Here is a 15869-nt window from a genome sequence, read left to right as displayed (position 1 = left end):
GGCGTTTTACAACTGACTGATGCAGCCTGGCCTCTCGCATTCGGGTGAGAGCATAGCATCGACCAGTGTAGAGACTGTGCACGCGAAATCGTGCGAGAAATTGCAAGCGCGATACTGTAATTCGGTAGGGGCTGTCTCTAGGGTTGATTCCGCGCTTGAACGTCTGTCCCTTACATGCAGCATGCAGCTGAGCCGCGCCTGCGAGGTAACATCGTGTTGACATCCAGGTGAGCTTCGCCCAATTTAGCTGCGGCGACTTTCCTGCTACTGATGTTTATACATAGAGCGCGCTTATTCAAGTTTAATTGTAATATTATTGAAGTAAGCAAGAACACATAGTCGCCTCATGAGAGAGTCTCTTGCAGGCACTTTGAATGGGATGTTATTGCTACCCGACAGTTACTAAACCTGAATGTGACTATACATGTGAAGTATGGCTATAAAACGGCACGATGCCGCCTTTATTGGTGCGGCTAACAAAATAATACATCGTGAAGTAGCTCTCACCGGGTGGTCAATTTATAGGCGAAACAAAAACCGATCTGCAGCGGTTATACTTTCTCATGGTTGTCGGCTGACACGCGACACCATGACACTTTCCGTATTGCAGCTACGAGGACAGACAGACAGACAGACAGACAGACAGACAATGAACTTTATTTAGCTACGAGGACTTTTCTTTTTTAAGACTGCTTAGAATTCTCTCCGTCTATAATGTGGGCCTCAACTATGGCATTGCAAACAACCTCAAGTATATACGCCTTCGTATTCAGGTACGACCAGCACGCACAGCGTTTGCCGAAAGCGAGTTGGTATGGTGTAATTTTACGCGGTGCGAAAGGTCGGATGACTGTGTTGTATATACAGTTTTCGTTTCTTCAAATAAAGCCGGCGCTATGCTGCGTTTTCGCCAACGTCATCCATTATTTTGCGCCGACCGAGTGGCCGAGCCACTGCAGCACTTCCGTGTCCGTACACTGGAAATTCTTGGCATACAGGCCCCTGTCCAACACTATGCAGAGACACAAAGAGCTGATAAGGACGGTTTGGTCAGAAGAAGACGTGTTTGGTTGGCTACCGAAGAAAGAAAATGGTGAATACAAGTCCAAGAGGGACAGGTGGATTGGTGAACAGCGTGCGTGTAAGGACAACGTCAAACAAAGGCGCTCAAACATACCCAACGATCTTAAAAGCATAGTATCACCTTCAAAGCCCTTGAATGGATGAGCAATAACGCCTGCAAATAAAAAAATTGCTAATGCAGGCAACTGGTCAGGAGAACAGGGGCATCGTAGGTTCTTGATAGCGGAAAAGGAGGCACTCGGCTCTCTTGCCGAGTGTCTGGAGCGCGTCTTCCCAATGTCCAGGAAGGCGACCCCTCGCACCTGACGGGCAGCCATCAACTCCACTTCCGCGGACCAAGTGGACAGCCGTTCCTCTCCTCCATATGGACTGACATCCTCCTTCCACTGCCGCCTTCTGCATGCCCTCTCGTTTATCCTCACCCCGTATACCTGTGGATGCACACCAAACGTGTAGGCCTCAGCTTTAGTTGAACAGTGACTTTCTCCCTCCCTCCCTATGTCCTTACCCCTCCGCTCCGTGAAGGATATGCCGCCAGAGCTACCTCTTCTTAACCTCCCTGCCTTTCAGTACATCCGTTCTCTCTCGCTATATCTCTCCCTGCATGAAGCTCGTGGGCCGTCTATCGACTCCAGCGGAATGGCGCTGTCATCTGGTATTAATACTTATGCTTAGTAAGTACAGAATATGGGGATGTCGCGAGGGAATGAGACGGGAAAGAAGAGAGAGCGAACAATAGGGAGAAGGAGGTGACGGTCCGAACCGCTTGTCTTTTTGCTTGAAAGCTTTCGTCCGCCCCTACGACGGCGCCTGCTGCACTTCTGTCGATGGTCTTTCCTTTTCGCCGTCATTATGTCATAGCACCGACATTACAGTTCCCGCTGTCGCACTCGTGCACCACGTCGCCAGCACTGAGTGAGCGGACAGATGGACGTCCCAAATAATAGGCACGGGTCCATAGCCACGCCGTCGATCACCGCGCCACTCCCTTGAGGCTGTTGCGGGTGACAGTGGCCTCGTGGGCGTGCAGCATCTCGGCGATGTGGTGCCCCACGGCGTGCGCCTTGTGCCTCTCTTCGTGCAGCACGGGCCGGTCGTCCAGGAACACCAACCTCGGGAAATGCGCGATCACGTACAGCCTGCGAACATGTCGACACAGATCTTGGTGTCATATTCGGCATAGGCACTATAACTTCCCAAACAACTTCTTATGGTGTCGCATTTAGCCGCCAAGACAGAGAGTTAGAGTAAAGGAATGAGGAAAGGCAGGGCAATGAATTAGAAAAGAAAATCCGGTTTCCTACCTTACACCGGGGGAATAGGTAAGGGTAGGGGGTAGAAAGATAAGAAGAAAGTAGAGAGGCGGTCAGAGGACACACCCACACGACCACAGCCGCGGCCACAATCACCGCACACTATCACGGTACAGGGTCACGAACAGCAAAATGAACACCATTTAAGGCTAAAGCCATTTTCGCAGACTTGTTGCCCTTAAAAGTTGTCTGCCTGCTGTCACCTTGCGTTACACTGCCGTGGATGCGGGTGTGAACCAGTTTCACCAGATGCCTCGGTTGAATGTCACACAGAACGTATCTAACTATTTTCAGCCTTCTGCCTAAGATTTCGCTGTCAATATTCCTAGGCGCCAATACAGTGAGTCTCCTAGCGCCTCCCAAGGCAAACGGATGTACTGAAATATCACAGCACGCAAATCATCGCTTCTGTCGCTGACTTGATTTGTTGTAACAAAATAAATGTATAGTATATTTATCTGAATTTGTGATGTGATACGCGCCGCACTCATTGCGCGTAGCGCTTGAAATCACATGTATTAAAGAATCGCAAAATATTTCCTTTGTTAACATTCTGGAATCCTGCTATTTTTGGATCCTTGCATGCTTTCTCTATTGGTTACACGACAGGCCTGCTACGTTCAGATTCCCAATGAAGTTTCGATGTGTGCAAACTTTAGTTGATTGCATGGTATGTACGATTTTTATTTTTTTACTGGCCACTAAATACCATTTCACTTTCATTTATTCGCCATTTATTCTTATATTTTCTTGTATCCACCACAGCATCAACCCATGAAACAAACGAAGGTGTTTCTTTCATTCGTACACTACACCCGAGAGCAATGCGAATTACTAGACTATACATACTATCTGACTATGTAAATTGCTCAAATAGCTAGCTTAGGTGCTCGCTTATCCTCCCGAAATTATCGGTTTGTTATAAGTGCAGTCAAAATAAACTGCGGATAAGCCATGGTCGTGTATTTAATGTGTAAGTTGGCGAATGCTTAATGGGATTGGCGTTGGTCCACCGCGGGTAAGTTCTGCGTCTATAGATGTAGCATCGGTAGAAGGGGGCGATTCAGCCAACGCTAAACCAAAGTCAGGAGGCATGAATGATAGGTTGTCACGAACATGCTGTCGTTGAAGTTAATCATAATATTGATGTCAGGTAAGCCAACCACCAACCCTGGAATATCTTCTAATGTGACAACGAAAAGACCTCGCAGCGAAGCCCTCGCTTACTAACACTGGCCAAGTGAAGGCGTCAGTGGCTCACACACGCACACCTTGTTATTACTGTCCTTGCTCGCAGTACAGCTCAAGGCAATTGTCGCTTTGTTTAAGATAAGACAAGCAGATAGGATAACTCAGGTCTCCTATTGTTCGTTCGTCGCGCCACATTGAACACAGTTAATCAAGTAGCTGCTTCCAGAAATTATTGTTACGAGGCACGTGGCTTGCTCACACACTACGCACATTATTTGTAGCCGAAACTTCCTACCGGTAAAGTCGTGAAGATCGCGAAACTTGTATTCACAATTGTAAACCATCATTGCGTCGAACGAATACGCGTATAGTATGCTCTATACTATACTTGATGGGTCTATCGAAGCGTTTGCGTACTTCCATTAGTGCATGACCTTCAGTGGGCCATAGGAATGACTAGGGCAAACTTCTATACTGGATTCTTGATAACAAATGTTTCGCACGCCTGTAGCTCAGAAATAAGCCTGCGTCTTGAACAGAGGTCTGTTGGTTTGTTAGTGACTATCCAGACCAAACCAAACCAAAATGGAAACAAATTTATCGCATTACGTTCGTTGTTATCTGTGGTTGACCTCATAGACGTCCTCCTGCATGCTAGCGGTATGACAGTGGACGGATAGCAGGAGGACCTCTAAAGAAGGTCGACCGCATGACGCCGGAGCCCGTCGACCTCGCGCGTACACAGTCATCATCATCATCATCATCATCATCATCATCATCATCATCAGCCTGGTTACGCCCACTGCAGGGCAAAGGCCTCTCCCATACTTCTCCAACAACCCCGGTCATGTACTAATTGTGGCCATGCCGTCCCTGCAAACTTCTTAATCTCATCCGCCCACCTAACTTTCTGTCGCCCCCTGCTACGCTTCCCTTCCCTTGGGATCCAGTCCGTAACCCTTAATGACCATCGGTTATCTTCCCTCCTCATTACATGTCCTGCCCATGCCCATTTCTTTTTCTTGATTTCAACTAAGATGTCATTAACTCGCGTTTGTTCCCTCACCCAATCTGCTCTTTTCTTATCCCTTAACGTTACACCTATCATTCTTCTTATACAGTATCTTTCCGCTAAACGTATGCCAACACTACGGATCAACACGCTGTCTCGAAGAGAGATGTATACATGTACATGTGTACGACGGAGAGGTCAGCCTGAAGCTGTCGCTCTCTCCAAATTCATAAAGAAAGAAGAAAGTAATGCGCACATCAGTTCCTAGCTGGACTTGAAAACGAACCCTAATTACAATACTGCTTTTCCCCACATTTCTCGTGCTTTAGGGCATGGTCGCGGGATGAGTTCGCATGACCTGAGAGAAGATGTGCATGATAGAAGCATTCGCGCCTTGCACAAAGTTGCATACGCCGCACGATCACACTCTTATTACGTCATGGCAGCTGTCCAATGAAACGGCGGACGCGCATACACTGCTAAACAGATTGCTCCTTTTAACGGGAGCTTCCCGGAAGCATCAAAAGCTCGACACTTAATTCTGCTAAAATATGACAGAGAGTGACCGTAATTTAATTTTACAGCACGTCAGAATGGTACCGTAATTTTAGAAACATTTTGTTGAGCTTTACTGTAACAGAGGTAAAGTAAGGCTAATTTTTCGTAAAGAAATGACCGCATGTTATCGTTGTGCTGGAAAATGAAATTACGGCGATGTATTGTTTAGACACTGGAAGTTGTTACCAGGGGATGATCCCGCGAAAATTATGATAAGAGCAACGGTACTTTTTTTTTTACTGCATGTATACGCCAATGTGTTCATCTTATGCTATACCGGCAAGGTTTCCTTGAAATCGTGGTAAGCAATCGTGCCTCTTCAGCAGGTTTTTAGAGAATCGTTTTACTTCATAAGGGTGCAGGATCTCTGAGCGATTAGCAGCTGCAACAGTGCTTCAGCTTCCGGCAAGGCAAAGAATGGCGTTGTAGGCTTATCTTGAATTTGTACACCTAGTGGATCTTTTTCGGTCATTTGCTTGCTCTGAATATAATTCTATGGAAGTAGCGTCGGAAGTAGCGGCAGGAAGATGCTTCAGCCTACGTCGAGATGATTATTCGCCACTGATGATTATCCAGCAGCACCTCAGTGGAGGGCAAGCGACCGCCTCCCCATTTATTCGCCTCCCCACGTTTCCACTTAATCGGCATGTACTATTAGTTTTGTGAAATGCCTGTTGTTCACCTTTCGTTGGCTGTCTTGCTTTTGTTTTCTGACCTGCTTGCAGTATTGTTCAGCTTAATATGGGTCCAGCTTCTTTCGTATCTGCAATTGCAATTGCAGTCCTGCTCGAAAATTCTATAAATGGCCCCACTGACGTATCGCGCTTCGGTACCTCTTGATGTAGCATTTGCCAAGCATACATATTTCTCTCCATTTCCCCCCTCTCCCAGTGTAGGGTAGCCAACCTGGCTCAGTCCTGGTTAACTTCCCTGCCTTTCATTTATCATTTTCTCTCTCTCTATGTCTCTCTACTAGGCCTTTATGTTTTTAATGTTGTTTAATGAAAATACCCGTCACACTTTTGACGCTCAGCTCCGTTGACATGCTTACACCCGCCGTGGTTGCTCAGTGGCTATGGTGTTGGGCTGCTGAGCACGAGGTCGCGGGATCGAATCCCGGCCACGGCGGCCGCATTTCGATGGGGGCGAAATGCGAAAACACCCGTGTGCTTAGATTTAGGCGCACGTTAAAGAACCCCAGGTGGTCAAAATTTCCGGAGTCCTCCTCTACGGCGTGCCTCATAATCAGAAAGTGGTTTTGCCACGTAAAACCCCAATTATTATTATTATTATTACATGCTTGCTTCCGTCCATCGTGGAGTGAGACCACTCGCTTTTTAGTAGTTTGGTCTTTCCTGATTAGTGTATACCTCAAAGTTGTTTCGTTACTTGATTATGATTGCTGCCGGCAACAGAGTTTGTAACGAGGCCATTATTCGCGCATATCTAGTTTGTTTGAATTGATGTGACATCCACGTTTGTTAGGAATACTTCTTCTTGGACTCAGCCGAGACAGCGCTGCGAGCATACGCTTAGAAATTAGTTTAGAAATTGCGCACTACCGGTACTCCCATGATGAAAATAAAATTTATACGGTCAGGACAGTTGAGATGAAGGACTTTCTTGCATTTCACCTTCCACGGGATTCAGCTGTTGTTCGGTAATCTGTAGAAGACTGGGTCGTTTGGTTGGTGAGTCGTTTCAGTACCGTTCCTGCACGAGTCGTACTGCATGACTGCCCCTTCCTCTTTTTTTTTACTTTAATTAGTTGGCCGGAGTTTTTTTTAACTCCCGGCCAGCGGTACGCAACAGCTAATACGAGACACAAATGTTGTCAAGCAACTGACGCGCTCTTTAGTGCACATATTTAAGCCAGCGCACTGACGCAACACCCACACACGTACATTCAAAGGCTCGTCCATGATCCGCTTTGTGTCTCTAAACTAAGGGTGCGCTAATAGTAATTTTTAATACCGAATCGAGTGCGAATTCCAGAAACGAATCAAATCGAATTGGTTTTTTAATGTTTTTGGGATACAGCTTTCAAATAAAAACAGTCGGTTTCACCGTTGATGTGAAATGATGTTCATATACTAGTACGCACAACGTCCAAGTGAAGCATTCGGTGCAAAAAAAAAAAAAAAAAAAAAGGCAGTTCGCTCGCACACCTGGAACTCCTCGGATAGTGCGAATTATCGAGGTTTGGAAGGACAGGACCGGCTCCCTGATCGATGTACATAACGTGCTCTGCTGCGTAACTTCTCACGTTTTGTGTCCACTGTTGCAGCCGGAATGACATTTATCGCACTTCTGCTCCAATTTCTGTTTTATCGCGCACAATAGAGGACTTACTGTTCGAAAACTATATCAGAAAGATGTCCGTCGTTATATATGCCGACTATTCGATTCGAAGACCTAATCAAATCAGGCGTTATTGTATTTGTTATTCGAAAAGTTCGGATATTAGCACACCCCTGCCTTAAGCTCTAGAGAACAACGACAAGGCTCAGCAAGAGGATCGTGCGCGAGCACTCGGTCCCGAGGATGCACGCGGTGCCGCTTTCGTGCTTACGCAAGACGTTTGAAGAAGGGAAGCCGGTGGCGACGCTCAGTCGCCGGACTTGTGAGCCATGACGCTACACATCGCGCGCGCTGTTTTCAAGGACGCCACATTTGTCAAAGTTAGTTACGTAAGAGCTGCAACATGTACGCGCCTGTTTACCACTCTCGCGCAACGTCGTGGCCAGCGTCCTCGCGACCCCCCGCCGCCCGCGGTTTTCGCAGTTTATCGCGCTTCTAATGAAACGGCAGCGCCCGAGCCTTGTAGCATAAAAGGGCAGCGAGCAGCTTCGTTGACTTTAATGCGCTATGCTATTAACAAGGCAACGTGGAACAGGGCTTAATGTTTTCTTTAAAGATTTACGAGTAAAACTAGTACGTATGGTATGTGCCTAACTTTGTCAGTGACACGTCCCGCAACGTCATGAAAACGCTTAGCCTGGCGAGGTAGAAAGGAACGTGTCAATACGTATATAGTATATAGTTACTGGCGCAATCAGCTCCTTCGTTAGGTCATACGCCGACGAAGGACCGGTTTGACATTTGTGCAGGTTCTCCATGCTTGTGATACGGTTCATAAAAAAAAAAACACCCTGAGAAATGCCGCTGAGGGTCTACGCACGGCGTCTGCTACAATGAGACAAGATGTGTATGCTAGGCAAAGGTAGTTTGCGATAGTTTGCGAATTATGCCAAAAAAAAACGATTTAAAAGTACAATATAAAAAAAAATTAAGTATAAGTCAATGTACTGAATATCTCAATTTCTTCATAGCAATCCATGTAAAACAGAACAGAACAGAGAATACTTGTACAGAAAAGAGAGAGGAAAGGCAGGGACGTTATGATCAGAGGCGAGTTTCCGATTTGCTACCCTGCATTGGTGTGGGAGATGTAGGGGTTGTTAAAAACGACAAAGAGCGAGAGGACGAAAAAAAGGAACAAGCAAAAAAGAAAAAAAAGAAGAAAAAAAAAACAGGTAACAGAAAAGGCGTTCCAATCACAGGCGTTCACACAGGCCGGTCGATCTCAATAAGCGCAGTAGCGCTTGCACGGCCTTCTGATGCGATGTTAAGTTGCGTCGATGTTTCAGAATGCCTTCTTCCAACAGAGGCTGAGCCTCCAACTGGTTCAGCACTACGAAAAGCATTTGTCTTCGCACACTGCACTGTGGGCACTGGCAAAGAAAATGGCGAATTCTTTCCGCGTCGGCGCAATCGCCACATGCTGCGGTGTTGGCCGTGCCTATGCGGAACGCGTAAAACGCGACACACAACCATAGCCTACACAGAAGGGTCGCGTCTCCTCGGAGAAGTCTTGCTGGATGTCGGAGGCTTAAGCTTGGATCCAGGGTGTATGAAACGGGCGTGCATAACATGTGGTTCATTCCACTCTGATGCAGAGCATTAGCGTGCAAGTAGGCGGAGCATCCTTGGAGCATCTGTCCTAGACAGCGGCATCAATAGGCGGCTGTCTTCTGCATCAGCTGAACGAGCAGCTTGATCGGCATGTTGATTGCCGATGACACCACAGTGAGTGAGTGACACCACAGCCACTGAAAAACTATTTCATATCCTTTCCCAGTCAACTGGTGTACGACTTCTGTGATTTCAAATACCACGTGGTCTGCGGGCCTCGTCAAGCTGCCTCTACTGGAGCAGCTTTTTCTTGCAGCCTCCTCCATCAAGTAGATGGAAATAAAGTTGTAATTATTGTTATTATCATAACTGTTCATGCGGACCGTGCCGTAAGGCTGACAAACACTGTATAGTGCCATCTTCGAGTTGCAGGCGATCGACCATTTGTGTGTTGGTTTGTCATTAATAAAGTGTAGTGTGACTCCAAGCGCTACGAATTCTGCTGCCGTCGATGTTGTCAAGTGAGATGTTTTCAACTTGATAGTGGTGGCTTTTGCTGGAATGACGACAGCTGCGGTAGAGCTTTTCGGCAGGACGGAACCGTCTGTGTATACACGCGGACGTAATGCCGGTGCTTCTCATTTAACAGGAATAAGGTAAGCTGTTTAAGAGCCGGCGACGACATATTTGCTTTCTTCCGGACGTCAGGTATTGTCAGGTTGATCTTTGGTTGAATCACGCACCAAGGAGGATTCAAAGGTCCCGTTTCAGGTGTGAAGCAAGATGTTATGACCTTACGATGTGCGCATACCGTTCGGCAGAACGAGGAACGTGGTCTCCCCGCAGGTAGAGAGGCTAGGTGGTGACGAGGAGGGGAGCAAGGTGCCTTACCTGCGCTCTTAGTGCTTCAACTGTGATGTGGATCTTGATGAGGTGGTCTCTGGCGATTGCAATAGTTGCCGCCGTTGACGCACTTCGAGCAAAGACAGCATTGAACTCCCGCATCCCCGCGAGGAGAAACATTGAGGCAACGCATAGAGACAAAGCCTTCCCGATGCCATTTAGGTTTTCTTAAGAAAAGAATTATCGAAATTAATGATGTTGAGGTTTTGTTACGCATTTGTGTATTTTCATTAATGAAAATAAACAGAAGATTCGCTTGACATTTTGTGCACTTTTCTTTCACGAAAAGGACCCAAACACGCGAAAGCATCGTGGAATCAGTGACGTCACAATAACGTTCGTCGCACCTCACCTCGGGGGGTGAATTCAACAAGTGACGTGCATTCACTTTCTCCGCTCGTCTTTTCCTATCCGAACATTTGCCTATAGAGGTAGAGGGACGGATGGAGAGGAGCATAGGGAAAGGTAGGGAAGCTACCCAGATGGGAATCTCCGGTTTGCCATCTTACATGGGGGGACGGGAAATCGTGAAGGAAAAATTGGACAGACTCAACTGTAGCTGACGTCTACGTAATGCCAAGCATCGATGATTTATAGAGAACGGTTGTATGAATAATGCTGTGTAGCGAATGGTTATGTGCACATATTATACCATGTAGTGTTTATATTTACAATGGGACAGAAGGCTTCTACTGGCAAGTTATAAGATTAAAAGCAAACTAAAATCCAGAGGCACAGTGGCCCCAATGCACACACCAGTCGCCCCATGTGGCACATAATTTCAGACTGCACTCGCCGGGACCGGCCAACTTAAACGGCGAGATACGCCGCCCGCTCGCAAGAAAGTGTGCCGCACATTGAAGAGAATATTTCGTGTTAAAAGGAGAGGAAGTAGATGACCAACCCGCCGCGGCACGGAATGTGGCTGCGGCGTTAGACATAGGTGCACGTTAAGTAAGCGCGAGTGGACAAAACTAATCCGGAGCCGCCCACTACGGCGTCTCTCATAGCCCCAATGTTGCTTTGGGACGTTAAACACTATGAATAAATCAATCAAAGGGATAACAAGTGACGCGAGCGAACTCCTAACAGCGCTCACTGCGCATTCAAAGACGGTCGCAGATTATTTAGTATTTATAAATGGTAAAGGAGGAGAAAGAGGAGGAGGAGGAGGAGGAGGAGGAAAGAGAGAAGGCAGGGATGTTAACCAGAAATGCGCCTGGTTGGCTACTCCACTCTGGGGGACGGGGAAAGGGAGTAGAAAAAGTTCTGAAAGAGTGAATAAGCTATACTGGTTTGGGCCGGGATAAGGGACGGTGTACAGCAGAGGCTCGCGTGTACCTGTAGTTGGCGTTCTGCTCGGCCGTGCCGTTGTTGAGGAACGATGGCGCGAGCTCGTTCCCCATGAGGCTGAGTACGCGCAGCTGCGGGCAGCTCCGGGACAGGCCGGGCACGAACACCGTCAGGCTGAGCAGCCGGTTGTAGTTGAGCCAGAGCACCTGCAGCGTCGGCAGCATCGGCACCACGCTGAGGCAACTCAGGCAGTTGTGGTCCAGGATCACCGTGTGAAGGCGCTCGAAGTGCGACAGGAAGCGGACGTCCCTGCGGGAACCGTTCGCCCTGTGATACATGTGCTCTTGCATGGCAGCGGTAAACCTGGGCTTGTGTAAAGCCTGAGTGCAGGCGAAAAGGGGCCGTCAAATACTAGTGTATCCCTTTTCCTAGAACGTCTACTAAATCTTGTACTATACTGATCATCGAATACTTCTATACGTTTTGCTAGAACAGATTCCTCCGTGACGCTGGTATACCTTAGCAGTCTCTGAGAACACACGCGTGGTTCGCAGTCACTGAGCGTCAGTCCGGTCATGACGTGGACTTGCTTTAGCCAAGTGCGTTTGTTGACACATAGTGCCCACAGAGTTACGCCTGGTCAGAGCACGAATTCGAAGGAAGCTATAGAATTGCATATTGGAAGCTAGTCGGTACAAGTAGCTCCAAGGAAACGTGACTGCACTGCACAGGTATCCTCTCGACACATTAACATAGCATTGACTGGTATGCCGCACGAAGTACTCAGAGAGAGAGAGAGTTACTGCTAAGGTGACTTTAGTTAATGCTTGCCAAGTGCGTAAGTAGTGTAACAGCGGCCGTTCCGGCAAAACAGCATTCGTATAAATAGGCAAACTGCACATACGGGACTACTGTGTCACGAAGCTGCATACATAAGCAACGTGAACAGGTGATAGCGAGCGTACAAGGCACATGCAAATGGGCACGATGATTGCGTTTGTCCCTCTTGCCTAGACGAGACATCAATTATGTTGATGGTATACAAATGGACAGGGAAACTGTATGCAAGGGGTGATAGAACGGAAACAATTGCCATGCGTTGCTGGTGTAGCTGGGATGTGCAACATCGCAGTCCTCGCATACACAGGAATTGCTATGCCGACATGCGGCGCACAGAATCATGATCAATACCAAGACGCGCTTCTTGCTCGGTCAGATTACTTTGGCGTTTATGTTTTTATTTTTTTGCGCCGCTCAATACGGTGACTGACATTCAATTCTCTTCAATCTCTTCTCATGTACGTCCGCTGCATGGCGCAACATAGAAAGAAAGAAAGAAAGAAACAAACAAACGAACGAACAGACATGGGTGTCAACATATTCAATACGTATGCAAAAAGGAAAATCTATAATAGCCGGTGCGAGTATTCGCAAATGTCATTACAATACGATTGCATGTCGTACGAGTTACGTCCTACGCTCCACCCCGACCTCGAACTGCGCAACTCCTTAAAGGCGCATCAATCCTCATGCACAAACCGAATGACCACAGGCCAGTGGTCGAAAGGGAAAGCGAAAGTGTTGTTTGTCATGTCGCATGATTATGCCCTTTTGGACGACGGAAAAATAATAATAGCCCTTTGTCCAGCGACAGCGCTCTGTATGGGCGCGCGCGCGATGGCTATCTACCCGTTCATTGTCTCGCGAATCTCTGGCGGCACAGGCGAGGTTCTTTACGACCGGCTGCGAGCCGAGCTAATACATGCACGGCCGCGCTTTGTTGAAGATAAACATAACCTCCGAAACGTATACTTGCACAGTGTAGCGAACAAGCAAGCTCCTTGTTTTGCTAACCGCGGCTCTTATGTATGCGTATTCTTGTTGAGTGCGCACCATTGCAAGCACTGGTACACCGTCTTTAGCGCTGACTGTTCACCTCCATTTTGAAGCAAACTAACAAGTAATTTATGTGTACCCTACACCTCCTTCGGGCTTTTATGCGCAACGTGAGTTTCTTGGCCGACGTATATACTCCGCAAGAGAAACGTGACGCGCATCTATAGGATTTCCTGGTGACGATCATACACGCATTGTCAATGGGCTGCGATGTACTAGATAGCTGCCTCCGGTCCGGCAATTATGCGTGCTTCTTGGGACACATGTATTCGTCGTTCACTTTGCTATAATAGTGTCCATATACGTGGCGCGACCCTATGCATGGCTTTGGCCTTCGCCCCGATCACCACAGGGAGGAGAATGAAGCGAAAGAAGGATCGGAATGTTAACCGGCGCAGGTTCCGGTTGGCACCAAGGTCGCTAGCTCCGTGCACGAACTCGCGCTTGCGACAAACGGCACTCGAATCGATGACGTCACTTAACTTTTGTTCGCTCACTACCACTGATATTTACAGCGGACACAATTGTTCCTTATAAAACGTCATGATTCCAACCGAACGGAAGTGACGTCGAACGGAAGTGACATCGTTATAGGACAAGGAACTGACCAGGGTTCTCTTGAATGACGCTTGCCGGCTTCACATCTACTATACCAAGAGAGAGAGAGCAAATGATAAATGAAAGGTAGGGAGGTTAACCTACCTATACCAAACTATACCAAAGTGTACACGTGGTTTACGCGCTGAGTACTCAGAATTAATTAGGCAATCAGGGGAACGGGTGCACAAGCTTACGTCAGTCGATTGTGACTCAGGTCTAGCACCTCCACGTCGGCAGTGTACTTTTCGATGAGACTGTACGGCACGGTCGTCAGTTCCTCGTACGCCAGGCTCAGCTGTTTCCTCTTATGCCCGCCTAGCCCCGTTGCCACCATCGCGGCAGCCTCGGGCGGTGTCGTCTGGCCGCACCGTCTCTGGGCTGTCCGGGGCGAAGCCTGCGCTGCGCACATAGTTCCTTGACCTGCTCGAACTCCGTCGGCAGCCTTTGTAGTCATGGAACGCCTTTCTTGCCGCCTTCACTGCGTCGCGTCGCAATCCGCTGGGCTATGGTGCAGTCCCAGCTGCTGGTATACATGCAGTTTAGCACAGCGCACACGCCAGTTCTGGCTTGAAAACGAGCACAAATCCAAAGACAGAACGTCTTAATATAACTGGCCGTGGAGCGGCTGAGTTGAAGCCAAGCGTCAGGCGCGCTTCTTTCTCACTAACCAGTGCGATTCGGCTTTGACCCTGATGACGAAAGAGATAGACAAACGGGTGTTGCAAGCTAGGGGACTGTGCACGCCGCACGATGTGTTTTGAAAGGAGATACGGGGACCGAGATAAGGACGGGGCCCCGACAAAGGCGTGCTATGGATTCCTGCATGCCGGGCATTTTGTTATCAGCCAACTCGCGATCGAGTGGTTTGTCGGTGGGACAGATACTCCAAGAGAGCTCCAAACACTCCCTCGTCTTCATTCCTCGTTTGATGTGGCTGCTCTATATAAACATGTGGCATACACTCCATGCCGGTATGTACACCAACGCTTCTTTTTCGGTTGAAATCGTGTATTATCTGGTCACAAGGCAGGTCACGCGGATTCCTTTTAATCTCGCACGCCGCCGCAGCCGGCGTCAATCTGCATGCTTGAGTCAGTCTCACTCCAGGGTTTTGACAGAATACATAACCGGATAACGCACCTTTCCATTCAAATGTCAGATTAAATATCGCAGCAGGCGGCCACGTTACACACAGCGCCATTGTACAGCGATAAGGCAGAGCTCGAAAGCTCATCTGAAGGCAACCGGCCACTGATAAGCTGACTACAACGATTGCATGGGTTCTTGCAACCTGTTGTCCACTGTAGCAGATAATTTGGCAATGTCGATTCTTGAAGAGCTGCATGGAGTCACAATCGGACCTTCACTCTGTGGACTTTTCGCACCGATTGGAAGTGATATATTGCTAGCCTCATTCCAATTAAACTTTTGAGTTTCACTGTCACCATCGCTCCGCGTCTTTCCTCGAGAGAGCTATCTCTTCCAAGTCGCCCTTACCACATAGAGCTTCTGCTTCTGTGTGCATTCTTTTCGCTGGCATTCACCCGAACGAGCACAGCGAAAGATGAGAGCGAACGCGGCGCGTAGCGGGGGATGAAACAAGCGGCTAGAGCGAAGACGCGCGAGGAGAAAAGCGGGGAGGAGGGTGCAGCGGAAGCATGAGGCGGAAAGCGGAGGAGGGTATAGCGAAAGGGTGAAGCGGAAAGCGGAGTGCCTGCAGCGACCAGGCAAGCGACCAGCGCGGAAACAAAGCGCTGGCGTGGGCTCCGGACCCACAGCGCATGCGCTAAATCGCCTGCGGCGCCCCCGCAAGAGGATGCGCTCCGCGCGAGCCAGGCGTTCCCGTGTTCACGCTTGCTTCCTGAACGCTAGCGAATTTTAGTGCGTCCGGTATTCCGACAAGCGCAGGCGGTTTGCCGGTTTAGGGCGTAAACGTGAGCGGCCAGATTGGTGGCGCCAGCTGGTGGCGCATTGCTCAAACACACTAACACAAAGCTAGTTACTATATTCTGCTTAGCTGCTGATGTAAATTTCGGCAGCGGCGTAATCGTGTTCACAGTTACGCTGCTGCCAAAAATTTGCACCAGCAGCGAAGCAGGATATAG

General features: G+C 48.4%; 1 protein-coding gene across 2 annotated transcripts; it reads right to left on the bottom strand.

Annotated features, from left to right (window-relative positions):
* Window positions 1–641: 641 nt before the first annotated feature.
* LOC142582504 (leucine-rich melanocyte differentiation-associated protein-like) lies at window positions 642–14531 on the bottom strand. Of its 2 annotated transcripts, none has more exons than XM_075692311.1 (3): window positions 13959–14531; window positions 11317–11595; window positions 642–2222 (listed from the first exon to the last, which is right to left on the bottom strand). In XM_075692311.1, the coding sequence occupies exons 1-3, from the start codon at window positions 14216–14218 to the stop codon at window positions 2057–2059; spliced, it is 705 nt and encodes a 234-aa protein (XP_075548426.1). In that variant the 5' UTR covers window positions 14219–14531; the 3' UTR covers window positions 642–2056. The 2 variants fall into 2 exon arrangements, with proteins under 2 accessions (XP_075548426.1, XP_075548427.1); XM_075692312.1 differs by having other exon boundaries at window positions 11317–11577; window positions 13959–14519.
* Window positions 14532–15869: the final 1338 nt, after the last annotated feature.

This window comes from Dermacentor variabilis, chromosome 5 (genome assembly GCF_050947875.1).
Source record: "Dermacentor variabilis isolate Ectoservices chromosome 5, ASM5094787v1, whole genome shotgun sequence".
In the NCBI taxonomy this organism is placed as follows: Eukaryota; Metazoa; Arthropoda; class Arachnida; order Ixodida; family Ixodidae; genus Dermacentor; species Dermacentor variabilis.
This window is presented reverse-complemented; position numbering and strand designations above follow the sequence as displayed.

Bases quoted from the DNA above. Each gene is read 5' to 3' on its own strand.
- LOC142582504 (XM_075692311.1), bottom strand. From the start codon at position 14,218: ATGACTACAAAGGCTGCCGACGGAGTTCGAGCAGGTCAAGGAACTATG. The intron at 11,596-13,958 runs GTAAGCTTGTGC...CATGTATCACAG, and splicing joins CTGAGTCACAATCGACTGAC to GGCGAACGGTTCCCGCAGGG. The intron at 2,223-11,316 runs GTACACGCGAGC...ACATGTTCGCAG, and splicing joins GAGCAGAACGCCAACTACAG to GCTGTACGTGATCGCGCATT.